This window comes from Megalops cyprinoides, chromosome 1 (genome assembly GCF_013368585.1).
Source record: "Megalops cyprinoides isolate fMegCyp1 chromosome 1, fMegCyp1.pri, whole genome shotgun sequence".
NCBI lineage: Eukaryota > Metazoa > Chordata > Actinopteri > Elopiformes > Megalopidae > Megalops > Megalops cyprinoides.
Genome location: NC_050583.1, coordinates 41,658,964 through 41,671,463, shown reverse-complemented (window position 1 = coordinate 41,671,463; position 12,500 = coordinate 41,658,964). Strand labels below are relative to the sequence as shown.

The following is a 12,500-nucleotide window of genomic DNA, read 5'->3' as shown; positions in this document are numbered from 1 at the left end:
ATACATTAATTGGCTGCAAATATTTCAATGCTTGAATGTCTAGATGAAGTGGGAAACATTAGTGTGATGTACACAGTTTGAAAAACATATAAAATTTTTTGATCCTGTAATGTAAACAGACTAAAGGAGTGCTTCATTATAGAGCTACTATGGTTTTTCATTAAAATGGTGAATTTGGTTGTGCATTTCTTTATTGGCCACTTTCACATTTTTACCTGTTGGAGCCTAGTCCTATGACTTCCAGAAAATATACAGTATGTCAGCGTGCATCAGAAATATGTGCTTAAAACAAATGTTTCGGCCATCAGAACTCGGACAAAGAATCCTGCCAAGCCTGCTGATAAATGTTGAACGTTCCCCCTTCAGAAAAAAGATCATTTAGCACAGACGCTTGGCACACACAGAGGCAGTAGGAAATGAAATGGTGAATTCAAGCAACCACTGAGCTGCCCTAGCTGCAAAAACACTGCGTCATTGGGGTCGGGGGCGTGTGGAGTGGACTGCGAGGCATTCCTAATTGTTGGGGTGTCAGCGCCTTCTTAATATGCGGAGACAAAGAGAAAACATGACGGTTCCCTCCCCCTCGAATGACTCATCCTCGTAAGGCAGGCTGTTGTGGAGCTAAAGTGGACAAATGATCTTTTTGTGGTGGTTTGTGGCTTTCTTCGGGCCGCATTGTCCCCCTGTTCCAGCACTAATTAGGTAATCGGCACATTGAACAATTGGTGCGGCAGGGTTCAAGAGTCCTGTGGGTTGTGCTTAAGAGGCAGTACTCAGGTTTAAAAACTGAGATTTCCAACTAATTTTAGGTTTGGTTTACATTTAAAGGAGAATCTGTTTCTCCAGCACAGCATTGTGGAGAAGCTGCAGTATCTGAATGCAGCGCAGATACTCATTTGGGACCAATTCTAGAAAGCGGATCAGTTTCTCAGCCATAAAGGACAGCGGCGGTTCCATTCAGCTGTTTCCTGCTTTTATTAGAACGGTTGCTGCAGTGCTTTTTCAGCGAGGTGCCACAAACTTGCAAGGTTCGGCCAGGGGTTCAGTGGGGCTGCTTGCGTCTGGCTAGATGACCCCTCCCTTGCCACTTCCATAAGAGTGAAATAGATGTCACAAAAACACCCAGATAAACCTCAGGCTCTCGCTCTTAAATTATCTCATTTACAATTGATGACGCCCTATTGGTATGAAATAGTATACAGTACAAATGTACATTAACAGTACAATATACTGTTAAATGAGGGAGCAGATACAGTTGTTACCTGTTGTAGTTATGATAATGATAATTGTACAGTGAAGTCTTACACATAGTTATAAAAAGAATTTGTTGGATTGATTATTATTTCTGTCTAGTTCATTATGTCTGTCTGGTTAATATATAGTTAGTGAGTAAGTGCTGGATTTTTACTCACTGTTGTTTCTTTTTTGGAGAAAAAATTGTTGGGACATTTTATTTTGCTTTAGTTTTGTGGTATTTTTTCATAATGTAGGAGGAGGCATATCTGTCTCTGTTTCTGCTGTCTCACAGCAACCCTCTCTCTGTATTACACACACACACACACACCCATCCTCTTTGCCTTCTCACAACTGAGTGAGTAGAGAACTGTGAATGGGCCCATCTCTATGACTCATCTCTGCATTTCAGGATGAGTCACTCCCTGCCCACTCCTCCCCCCATTCAGTCCCTCACCCCACCCCCATCCTTTCACTCTGCCCGCAATTGTGACCCACCAGGGATCATGGCCTTTGTAGCCTTATTCTTGCTCTCTCTGTGTACGTGTGTGTGTGCGTCTGTGTGCATGTCCATGCGTGTCTGTGTGTCTGCGTGTGCGTATGCATGCCAAAGCAGTCTGTTACTGGCACAGAAGCAAAGCCTCACTGTGTCAAACTTCTGCCCATCTCGCACTCGCCTCATTAATGCTGCTCTTCTCACTGTCCGCTCAACCTGAATGCAGATGAGCTTGTAGAGGATGGAGGTGTGCGTCTCAATGGAGAGGGGTGTGTGCGAGCGGTGACTCCCACCGGGCTCCCATTCCGAACCCGGAGAACGACACGTCGCCCACACTCCAAGCTTTAGGCTGATGCCTGTTTTGAATGAGGGAAGGGACACAGGGCGGTATCAGTTAATCTGATCTCTCGGGCCGAGAGCCCTCACTACCATTTGTGGGTGGTTGCACGCTCCCACAATGCACTGCCCCCGACTCAGGTATTTGCTGTTTGCGTCTCGACAAAAAGCAGATCCTGCGCTCTGGGGCGTGTGTTTACAGAGTGCGTTCAGCGGAGGAGATTTTGGCCAGTGGACACCCTGCAGGTCTTTATGGCACGTACAGGCACCCGTGCGCACTGTTAATCTCTCCAGAAAGGTCCATGTTTAGTCTGTTTGGGGCTGGATGGAACTGGTCGTGTTTTTTTTAAGCAGTGCACTATTTGTTTATGGGCAGCTGCAGAAATCCTCCCAGTGGCAGAACTGTGTTTATTAGGGGTGTAATTCAGTAATATGTGCCCGGCATGCTATTCTTCATGCAAATTTGTATAGCCTTTGCCTGATGATTTTCCGTTTCCTGTCTCCCCTGCAGTTTTCGGACCAGCAGCACTTGCAGCAGCTCAACCTGTTCCAGGCATCCCTGTCAATCACTGGCATGCCCCACAGACCTCTGGGAAGGGCCCAGTCCTCCCCAGCTACTGCCAGCCTCAAGGGTGCCCCCACCTGCGAAACTCCAATTAAGCACCTCTTTACGACAGGTAAGACCCTCACTGATGTCACTGCTTTCTGCCTTTTGGCATCATTTCCATATCAATACCACATCATACCTGCAAAAGACAAGAGAGCAACAGTTATCAGATAAGTAATCAATTGGTAGGGACACTTTTTTCCTTTGATTTTGCTACAATGAATCATACATTCTTGCATTGTTTTTTGCCCTTAAAAGAAGTAGCTGTGGAGATCCCATCCTGTATGTATTAGTGACCACTTGAATGAAGAGAAGTGAGGTTCAGTGCAATTAGTGGGCGATAGCTCTTGCACAGCCATCCCCACATTTAGTACTCTTTAGTAGTACTCTATAGTAAAAATGAGCAAAAACGTACCTGCTTATGAGAATACATAACCAGAACACACAGATTAAATACTGGCCCAAGTATTATTGTGAACTCGGATGTAAAAAGGAAGCAATTGCCTAGCTGAACAGGTGTTTCTGGGTAATGTTACAAGTAAGGTAAAACATGTTATTGTAATCATCTTTCTGCATTGCAATGATTTCAGCTGCCAAGAGCAATCACACAGGGAGAAGTGCAAGTATTTGGGTTAATTATATGTGAGCAAAGAAGGAAAAATCACAGGGAAATTGAAACACAGACAAGAGTTATAAAAGTGGTGACGTATTTTAGAATAAATAGTGGTGAAAATGAGTTCTGTAAGAATATTTGGAGCCAAAAGATATTTTCCTGACATTTTGTCATTTTTGTGCAGCTGAGGGGGTATATTTGGCTGCATGTGCTTACCTCTATATAACTATATATCCTATATATAACCTCCTTCATAACCAATTTGTCATGTTTTGTGACATTCTTCACAACTGACATGAAAAAGCTGAACCAACTGTAAGTAAAACCAGAGACGCAGAGGATTTTTCAAATGAAGTATTCTCAGATGTTAGTCATTGGTCTTCTCCTTCCATCTTACTAAACCTAACTGAAGGATAAAGCTTATTGAATGACAGAAGAGTGAAAGGTCCAGAGTGAGACTTCCCCTTCATGTGCGGGTGGCTCTCTGCCTGTCACAGGTGTGGTGTATGATACCTTCATGCTGAAGCACCAGTGCATGTGCGGAAACACCCACATACACCCAGAGCACGCCGGGCGGATCCAGAGCGTGTGGTCCCGTCTGCAGGAGACTGGACTGCTCAACCGCTGTGAGGTGAGGCGCCACCTAGTGGCCAGAGGACAGATGTGCAGTTGTTTTTGCTCGTTGAATTAAGGCAAACTGAAAGGTACTGAATCCCCTGGTATCTCTGAGCAGAGGATTCGGGGAAGAAAGGCCACACTGGATGAGATCCAGACGGTCCATTCAGAGCATCACACCTTGCTCTACGGCACCAGTCCCCTGAACAGGCAGAAACTGGACAGCAAGAAGCTTTTAGGTGACAAACTTTCTGCTTAGGTCTGCTATTTTGTGTGTCTGTGTCTGTATGTATCTGTTTGTTTCACTTGAATGATAAATGGGAATCGCCCCTTGGATCTTTTGCAAAAAGCCACCCTTCGTTAAGAATTCATACACAGCCAGATGCATTTTTGAAGGATTACCTTCCCTGATGGCTAGGTGTATTTTTAGCCTTGGAAGACGCAGCACCCCAGACCTTCTCCTCCTCCGCCTCTGAATCATCGCTGGGTTTCTTTTTGTGGAAGCGCAGCGTCTGGTCAGAAAGTTTCCTTTGTTTAGAGAACTGCGTAGAAATCAGTTCACTTACGTAGAGAAACCTTCTCAGACCAATTCACTCATTCAGAAAATCCTGTGCAGATCAGTTCACATGTTTAAGAAAACCCTTTCAGATCAGTTTACATGTTTAGAGAAACCCTTTCAGATCTGCTTACATAACTACAGAAACCCTTTCGGCATCTCCAGCCCTCAGCACCTCTACTATAAGTAAGTAGAATAGGTTTTGCCCATTTGTGTGTAAGTGGGGAAAGAAAGGGGCAGCCTCATTCCTGAGTCATGCCTTTAATGAGGACTTTCATGCCCGAGGTGGGATGCAGATATGTTAAGCTTTGTAACACAGAACTGAGTTTCCAGAGCCAACCCTTAAATTACCAGTGACAATATTGGAGGTTGCCCATAGTTTATTTACATCCAAAATGATATAACATACACACAGACATGATCATGATCAAATGAATTTGTATTGAATTAAAAGCGGAGCACTGGGGAAAATCCCACTGAGGGGAATTTTCTCTGTATGTCAGACAGGCAGACACATATGGAGTCAGTGGAGCGTAGTAAGTGGGTGGATTGTTCTGACCCTTGATTTTCTCCTTCCCATCTGATTGGTCTCTTCCAGGTCCCATCAGCCAGAAGATGTACGCAGTCCTGCCCTGTGGGGGCATTGGGGTGAGTGATCCCGGTCAGAAGGGGGCGGACTGGGCTTTGACGCATGCTGTCGGTTCCGCTGCTCAGTGGTGGATATTTGTGCACTGCCCAGAATGCAGGCAGGCTGCAGTCTCTGGGTACACGTGCCCAGCGGCAGTGCGCTGCACTCTGGGTAAATGCATCCAGCGGCAGTGTGCTGCAGTCTCTGGGTAAACGTGCCCCAGCGGCAGTGGGCTGCAGTCTCTGTGTAAACCTGCCCAGCGGCAGTGTGCTGCAGTGTCTGGGTAAACGTGCCCAGCGGCAGTGTGCTGCAGTCTCTGGGTAAACGTGTCCAGCGGCAGTGTGCTGCAGTGTCTGGGTAAACGTGCCCAGCGGCAGTGTGCTGCAGTCTCTGTGTAAATGTGCCCAGCGGCAGTGGGCTGCAGTCTCTGGGTAAACGTGTCCAGCGGCAGTGTGCTGCAGTCTCTGTTGCTGCAGTAACCGTTGATTAGGCTACAGAGGGTTGTGGGGCAGGAACCAGTAGCCTCTGTTCTCTTTCTCCCCCTCCACTAATATAACATTAATATGACTTTGTAGCTATAAAACTGATTGCAATTTAGACCTAAGAGATGAAAACCTGGTGTTGCCTAAGGTTTTTTCTGTGCCTCAGTTGTAAACCTGTTGTGACAGTAGAAACTGGTGTTTTTTAAGGTTGCATGGTCAAAGCTAAATGTTTTACTGTAATAGTTTATAAGGTTGTACATCTTTTGACTGTACTTAACAATGTTTCCTGAATTGGCACCACACTTCAAGGATATCACTAATGTTTTAGTGTCTGTGCGTCCGTTGCCTAATACACTTGAATGCACTTTTGTAAGTTGTAGTGGATAAGAGCTTCTGCCAAATGACTAAGTGCAAACTCAGTGACCAGAAGATTGCAGGTTTGAATCCATGGTGGGGCATCGTTGTTGTATGCTTGAGCAAAGTATTGAGCTCCAGTTGCTTCGATACCAGCTGAAGCATATCCATCTGTTTAAATGGATAACAGCGAAACGATGTGATCATAGTTGACATTGCTGTTGTACCCTTGGTCAAGCTACTTAACCCACAGGTGCCTCAGTAAATATCTAGCTATATACATGCATAGAAATTGTAACCTATAACTATGTAAGTTGCTCTAGATAAGGGCATCTGCTAGGTGACAATAATGTAACGTAATGTAATTGTGTTGAATGGTACTAAGTGCAAACTGTGCCTCCCTGCTGCCCCCTGCAGGTGGACAGTGACACAGTGTGGAACGAGATGCACTCCTCCAGTGCTGTGCGGATGGCCGTGGGTTGTGTCATCGAGTTGGCATTCAAAGTGGCTGCCGGGGAGCTCAAGGTAAACGCACGTCTGCACACCGTATGCCACGTGCATAGTGTGAGCCGAAGGAAAGCGCTCAGGGGTGTAGAGAACAGACAGTTTAGTTTCACACTGTCATAGGTTTGGAGACTGAGGGAAGGTTACAGTGCGCGTGCTTCTTAGTGACTCGAACCTCTGTGTGTGTCCTCTGTCCCTGGCCAGAATGGTTTTGCGGTGGTGCGTCCTCCCGGACATCACGCAGAAGAGTCCACTGCCATGTATGTACCCCCACTGAATCCGAGAATTTTTTTTTCCATGGACAGAAGGTGCCCACTGTTGTTGAGGGGCCTGCCGATTGGGCGTTGAGCGATGTAATTCGAAAGTGACCCCTCCCCACCTTGTGTGTGCCTCTGCAGGGGCTTCTGCTTCTTCAACTCAGTGGCCATCACTGCCAAGCTCCTGCAGCAGAAGCTAAGCGTGGGGAAGATCCTGATCGTGGACTGGGTAAGTCAGGGGCCTCCTCCTCTCCACTCGCTGTATCGAGCCCCTTGTGTATAGCGAGAGTGATCATAATCTGGGTTCAGTATAGGTAACCCCTTCCTTACCTTTCACCGCCTTGCAGGATATCCACCATGGCAATGGCACCCAGCAGGCCTTCTACAGTGACCCCAATGTGCTCTACATTTCTCTGCATCGCTACGATGATGGCAACTTCTTCCCTGGCAGTGGAGCCCCTGAGGAGGTGGGCCACAGACTAATGGCCTGTCTGACTGCCTCTGTTCCTACCTGACTGTCTCTGTGTCTGTCTGACTGATTGTGTCTGCCAGTCTGTCAATCTCTGTACCTGTCTGACTGTCAGTCTGTGCATCTGTCTTATCATCACTGACTTCCTGACTGTCTGATTGTTGCTTTGTCTGTCTGACTGTCTCTGTGTCTGTCGGACTGTGTCTCTGTGGCTGTCTGTTTGCCTGACTGGTGATCGCCAGCAGGCCTGTCTTGATAGAAGTGGGCAGGGTGCTGTAAACTGAGTGAAAACCTCACACCAACAGAAATGGGTAGACCCACTTTGAGCGAATTGTGTCTGTGTAGCTCTAATTGGTCCAAACGCCGTCAGATGCCCGAGAGGGACGCGGAGGGGAAGGAGCGGTGAGATGACTGTGCGCAGATGAGACTGAGCATTCGCGCAGCGGAGAGCGTGGGCTGCGCACGTCATATTGTTAGCCTGCTGTTGGGTGCAGGGTGACGCAGCGCACGTAGCACATTAGCGCCTCTGCTCAAGTTTCCCTTTGTTTTGCGTCAGACCGACGTCGTATGCAGTTGTAGGTGTGTGTTTACTTGGTTTAGCCTCTCACTAAACAACCTCATTCATTATCGCATTCATCAGCTTCATAATCCACAGCAGCTACTAGGTGGTCACACGGAACAGTGGCGCATTCATCACAAAGAGAGTCAGCCCTGTCTTCTGGAGAACCCCTGCTTTTCCTTGTTTTCCTAATGCTCCATTGCTGAATCCCTTGAATGCCTGCCATGACCACTCTCATTAAATAAGCAAGAATTAAGCCCCTAAATAATGTGTGATCTGTTGTGTACATTTATTTTCTGGGTAGCCTTAAAAGGCTCTCGGGGTCGATCTATTATAAAATACAACCCACGGAAAATATTTGGTTGGGCACATCCAACATTCTTAAGTCAGCCCTGTGTTGTCCTGTTAGACGGTTTCCCTGGGAGTTTTTTCAAGCACTAATCAACTTTGTTCGGGAAGCTCAGATGGTTAAATTATAATTGTATGGTGAAGTATGAATCATATCTCAGTGAAATAGGCCTATATGCCCTTTAAGGGGGACTAGGAAAAAAATATTTACTTCTTGAATCTGTTGTCTTGGCCAGAGAGGGACAAAGCATGGTTTATAGATGAAGCCAACTGCATTAGATTATTTTCAGAATAAACTAGGAACGATGTCTTGACTTCTCTGAGTCACACACATTTGTCTTCGTCGTTGTCCAGTAGGCAGCTTAGCCAGCTCAGGCTATTAGCGATGAATAATTCTGCTTGGCCATTCAGCAAGAGACATGTGTGGAAACTGGGCTAGGATGACAAGGGATTAACCAATGGCTACCCTGTGCCCTCAGGTTGGGGCTGGACCTGGAGTGGGATACAATGTGAACATCGCATGGACAGGAGGTGTGGAGCCACCCATGGGGGACGTGGAGTACCTAACTGCCTTCAGGTATTGGCCAACAGGCTGCCTCAGCTCAGGGCATTTGTAGAGAAATACACAGCAGCAATTAATAATGGCCATGACTAGAAATTAATAATGATCATAACTGGAGATGAGAGTTGGATCATGAGAGAGATCATTGTTATTGTAGTCAGTGTAATACGCGCAACTGCTTTTGCTTAAGGGGGATATAGAAAGTAATGTGTAGTAAACTGGGGAACCTGTTCATGTGTCAGTATGGTTTAAGGTCATCGCTGTAGATCAGAGTGAGAGGGTCCCCTCTGGAGTTTGAACCCGTAGCCCCGTGGTTCTGCTTTGTGGACCACTGCTCCACGCTGCTGGCCCTCTGTCAGAGCCTCCCGCTGTGGCAGCCCCACTCATACTGCACTTGTCCCTTGCTCCTCCATCTGTCTTCCCAGGACAGTGGTCATGCCCATTGCCAATGAGTTCTCGCCGGACGTGGTGCTGGTTTCGGCTGGCTTTGACGCCGTGGAGGGCCACCAGTCTCCTCTGGGCGGATACCACGTCACAGCCAAGTGTAGGTTGCTGCCACTGTCCCGGTGAAAGAGCGCACAGGTCCTTCTCTGTGTGCATCACCATTTATAATGACTCTCCAAAAGTCATTGTAAACGGTGGGCCAGCATTCATTCTTGCTACAGAAGAAAATACTGCTCAGAAATGGAAATAACTCATAACATCAGTAACATGGGAATAACTCATTTTACAATGTTAACAAAAAAATCTTCCTCAGTGTCATTATGTTGTAAATACTCCTTCCACCATTTCCCCCACATCTGTTGTAAAGGCTTGTACAAATAAGTTGCCCATTCAGCTGTACCTCATCACCATTTAGCTTAGAACTAACTATGAGCTAATTGAGGGGTTTGTAAATCATCGTAGGACTCTACCATATGCACATTGAATAACATCCCAAGAAAAAAAAATAAAAAATAACAGAGCTTCATTTATTCTAATACATTGTCTTTCCCATGTTAGAGGTGCACCGTATTTGGATGTGAACTGTCCTCTACAATGTTATCTCACCTGTACTCTTTAAGTAATGCTCCCCTCTGCTGGTGGACAGCAGTACTACAACTCCATGAAATTGCAGGAGCTCTGAATGAATGACGTGGAAGGGTTAGAAACTGTGTATGTGGTCCATTGAGCTGTATTTATTTAGATTATCAAACCTTTATGATGCTATGCAGTAGTAGTAGTAATGTAAAATCACACATGTCTTATGTTGACTAAACTGGCAGGTCGTTCAGTAAGCGTGGACATAGTAAGTGTTTGCTGACGTGGTGTTTTTTATTGAGTTTATCAGGATGTTGTCAGTGTATTGAAAACTGTATTATCGTCTCCTTCAGGCTTTGGTCACCTCACCAAGCAGCTGATGACACTGGCTGGCGGGCGCGTGGTCTTGGCGTTGGAGGGGGGCCACGACCTCATGGCCATCTGTGATGCCTCGGAGTCCTGCGTCTCCGCTTTGCTGGGAGAGGAGGTACTGGAGAAAACTTTCAGTCCAGCGGCAGGTGGAGCAGGGGTGGGGAGACAGCCACCCGCACGCTCCCTCCTCGTAACATTCACCACTTTCCTCTGGCAAGTGTTTGTGTACAAGTGTAGTTACCAAGGTTGTCTGTAACCGCTGCTGTCACCCACAGCTGGACCCCCTGCCCCAGGCTGTCCTGCAGCAGAAGCCCTGCCCGAAAGCAGCGGCCTCCCTGGAGAAGGTCATAGAGATACAGAGTAAGCGTCCCACATTCAGTACAGTGTGAACCTCCTGCGCATGACCCACGCCCGGACCTGATTTTACGAACGTGTGTGGCCCGGTGTGGTGACGTGCGCTCCAGGATGTCACAGTAGGCAGTGCTGTGCATGTGTGCAATGTTACACAGGAGGAGTGTGATTGTGCAGGGTGGTCTGCAGGGGCAGTGTGTTTAAACAGGACTGGCTGCTGTGTGCCGCAGGTAAGCACTGGGGCTCTGTGCAGCGCTTTGCCCCCACGGTGGGCCAGTCTCTGCTGGAGGCACAGCGCAGGGAGAAGGATGAGGCGGACACAGTGACTGCCATGGCCTCCCTCACTGTGGACACTGACCCGGGAATCAGCCAGGTGCCCAGCAGGTAAGGCAACTCCAGTTTGTCTGCACTGCATGCATTTACTGTGCACAAGACATTCACATGTACACACACACACACACTATATATGTATATATATATATATATATATATATATATATATATATATATATATATATATATATATAACATATATATATAACATGTATGTGATTTTGATCCCACCAAGGTAAGAATCTCACCTACAGTCCCATGTTAAAATGATATTACACAGGTGTAATAGGGAAACACTGTACAACAATTATGGTTTCATAAGTGAATTGCAGCAAGCTAACACACTGGTTTGCAGGCTTTGCAAACAAGACATTTCCAACCTGTTGGCCACACCTCCTTGCCTGTAATGTCATTAGTTTTGTAGGTACTATTTTGTACTAAATCGTTCCCAGCCAACACAATTTCACATGTCTGCATACTACAGGGCTTTATTTTGTACAAGGATAGGACAGCTCTTGATTGACATGTTGTGCTATGCCTGCAGGCCAGCAGAGGAGCCCATGGAGGAAGAGCCCACGTTGTAGAGTTCGCTGCTGCAGGTTGCAATTGCTTGTTTCCACATCCTTGGAGAACCTCCTCCCACCCCACTCCCCATGTACCCCACCTCCGACGAGCCCCACCACCCCCACAGTCTCCCCTTGTGAGCCCCTGCCAGATGTTCTGTGCCCAGTGAGCATACACGATCCCGCCAACCTCAACCCTCCCCGCCTGCTTTTGCTGCTGGGCTGCCCGGAAGTGGAGGAAGCAGACAGACAGACTGACAAAGCAGGTGGACGCACAGGAGGATGAGTGGACAGGCGTGCGCACAGGAGAAAGTGGGAAACCGAATGGGGAGGAAGGGGTGGCTGGGGGGTTTAGGGGCAGTTTGGTTACCCATGGTGACAGTCGCATTGGCGGTGTGATTTTTAAAGGAAGTCTTTCCTCAGATGTAGTTTTTTTTTTCATACATTTGAAAGGAAAGCCAACAGACAGCTTCAAAACACTCAAAAACACGTACTTTACTGACGGAAAAGCAAAAACGTTTTCAGAAATATGAAATACTGAATGGATTGCTTTCTCGTGAGTCTAATTTCTCTTCGGTTCTGTTATTGTGTGTTGATACACTTGTTTTATGTTCTATTCAATAAGGTGGCTGGAAGCACAACTTCATGTATACAATATGTGTATCGGTGCACATATACACACACACACAGACACACACCAGTATGTGTTTCTGTGAAATTGTATACATACTTTTTCATATATCTATAATACTGTTTGTTTGTGTTGTCCTTTTGATGTCTTCAGTAGTTCAGTGTGTAACGGGCGGTGTAGAACTAGGAGGGTGCTTTTGTTTTTTCAGTAAGGGCTGCAGTACCAACGACTTTCTTTGCAGCAGCCAAACTTTTTCTTGGACTGAGCCCGATTTCTGGGATGTGCTTTTTTGGACCCCCGCCCACCCTCACAATTTGGATGTCCAAAAGGGTGAGGAGGCGTAGAACACTCTTGCGTCCCCTCTTCACCAACGAGTTCCCACATCCACTCGCACTTGAGGTGGGCAAAAGCAGCCCGTGACCCCTTGTGGAGCTCGAGGAAAGCTACCAAACACTAAGAGGAGAAGAATGGAAGTGGTCGGTTTTATTCTTTCTTGATGAAGGAAGGCAAGTTTGAAAGGGCAGTTCCAACTTACTTGAGACAAGCATTGGAAAGCTTCAAGAGGAACTTGGTGCCTTTTCAAAAATATAATTAAAAAGGAAAAAAAAATC

General features: G+C 46.7%; 1 protein-coding gene across 2 annotated transcripts in view; it reads left to right on the top strand.

Moving 5' to 3' along the window:
- LOC118774491 (histone deacetylase 5-like) overlaps positions 1–12,500 on the top strand; it is a 71,205-nt gene that overhangs the window by 56,753 nt on the left and 1,952 nt on the right. For both annotated transcript variants that reach the window (XM_036523846.1, XM_036523838.1), the window contains 14 exons: positions 2,577–2,742; positions 3,783–3,916; positions 4,019–4,139; positions 5,055–5,104; positions 6,338–6,445; positions 6,629–6,684; positions 6,823–6,910; positions 7,029–7,148; positions 8,537–8,634; positions 9,045–9,163; positions 9,993–10,126; positions 10,287–10,371; positions 10,593–10,746; positions 11,240–12,500. The exon at positions 11,240–12,500 is cut by the window's right edge and continues 1,952 nt beyond it. In XM_036523846.1, coding sequence (XP_036379739.1) covers positions 2,577–2,742; positions 3,783–3,916; positions 4,019–4,139; positions 5,055–5,104; positions 6,338–6,445; positions 6,629–6,684; positions 6,823–6,910; positions 7,029–7,148; positions 8,537–8,634; positions 9,045–9,163; positions 9,993–10,126; positions 10,287–10,371; positions 10,593–10,746; positions 11,240–11,279 — 1,473 coding nt within the window. In that variant the 3' untranslated portion in view covers positions 11,280–12,500. The remainder of the gene's footprint in view (positions 1–2,576; positions 2,743–3,782; positions 3,917–4,018; positions 4,140–5,054; positions 5,105–6,337; positions 6,446–6,628; positions 6,685–6,822; positions 6,911–7,028; positions 7,149–8,536; positions 8,635–9,044; positions 9,164–9,992; positions 10,127–10,286; positions 10,372–10,592; positions 10,747–11,239) is intronic.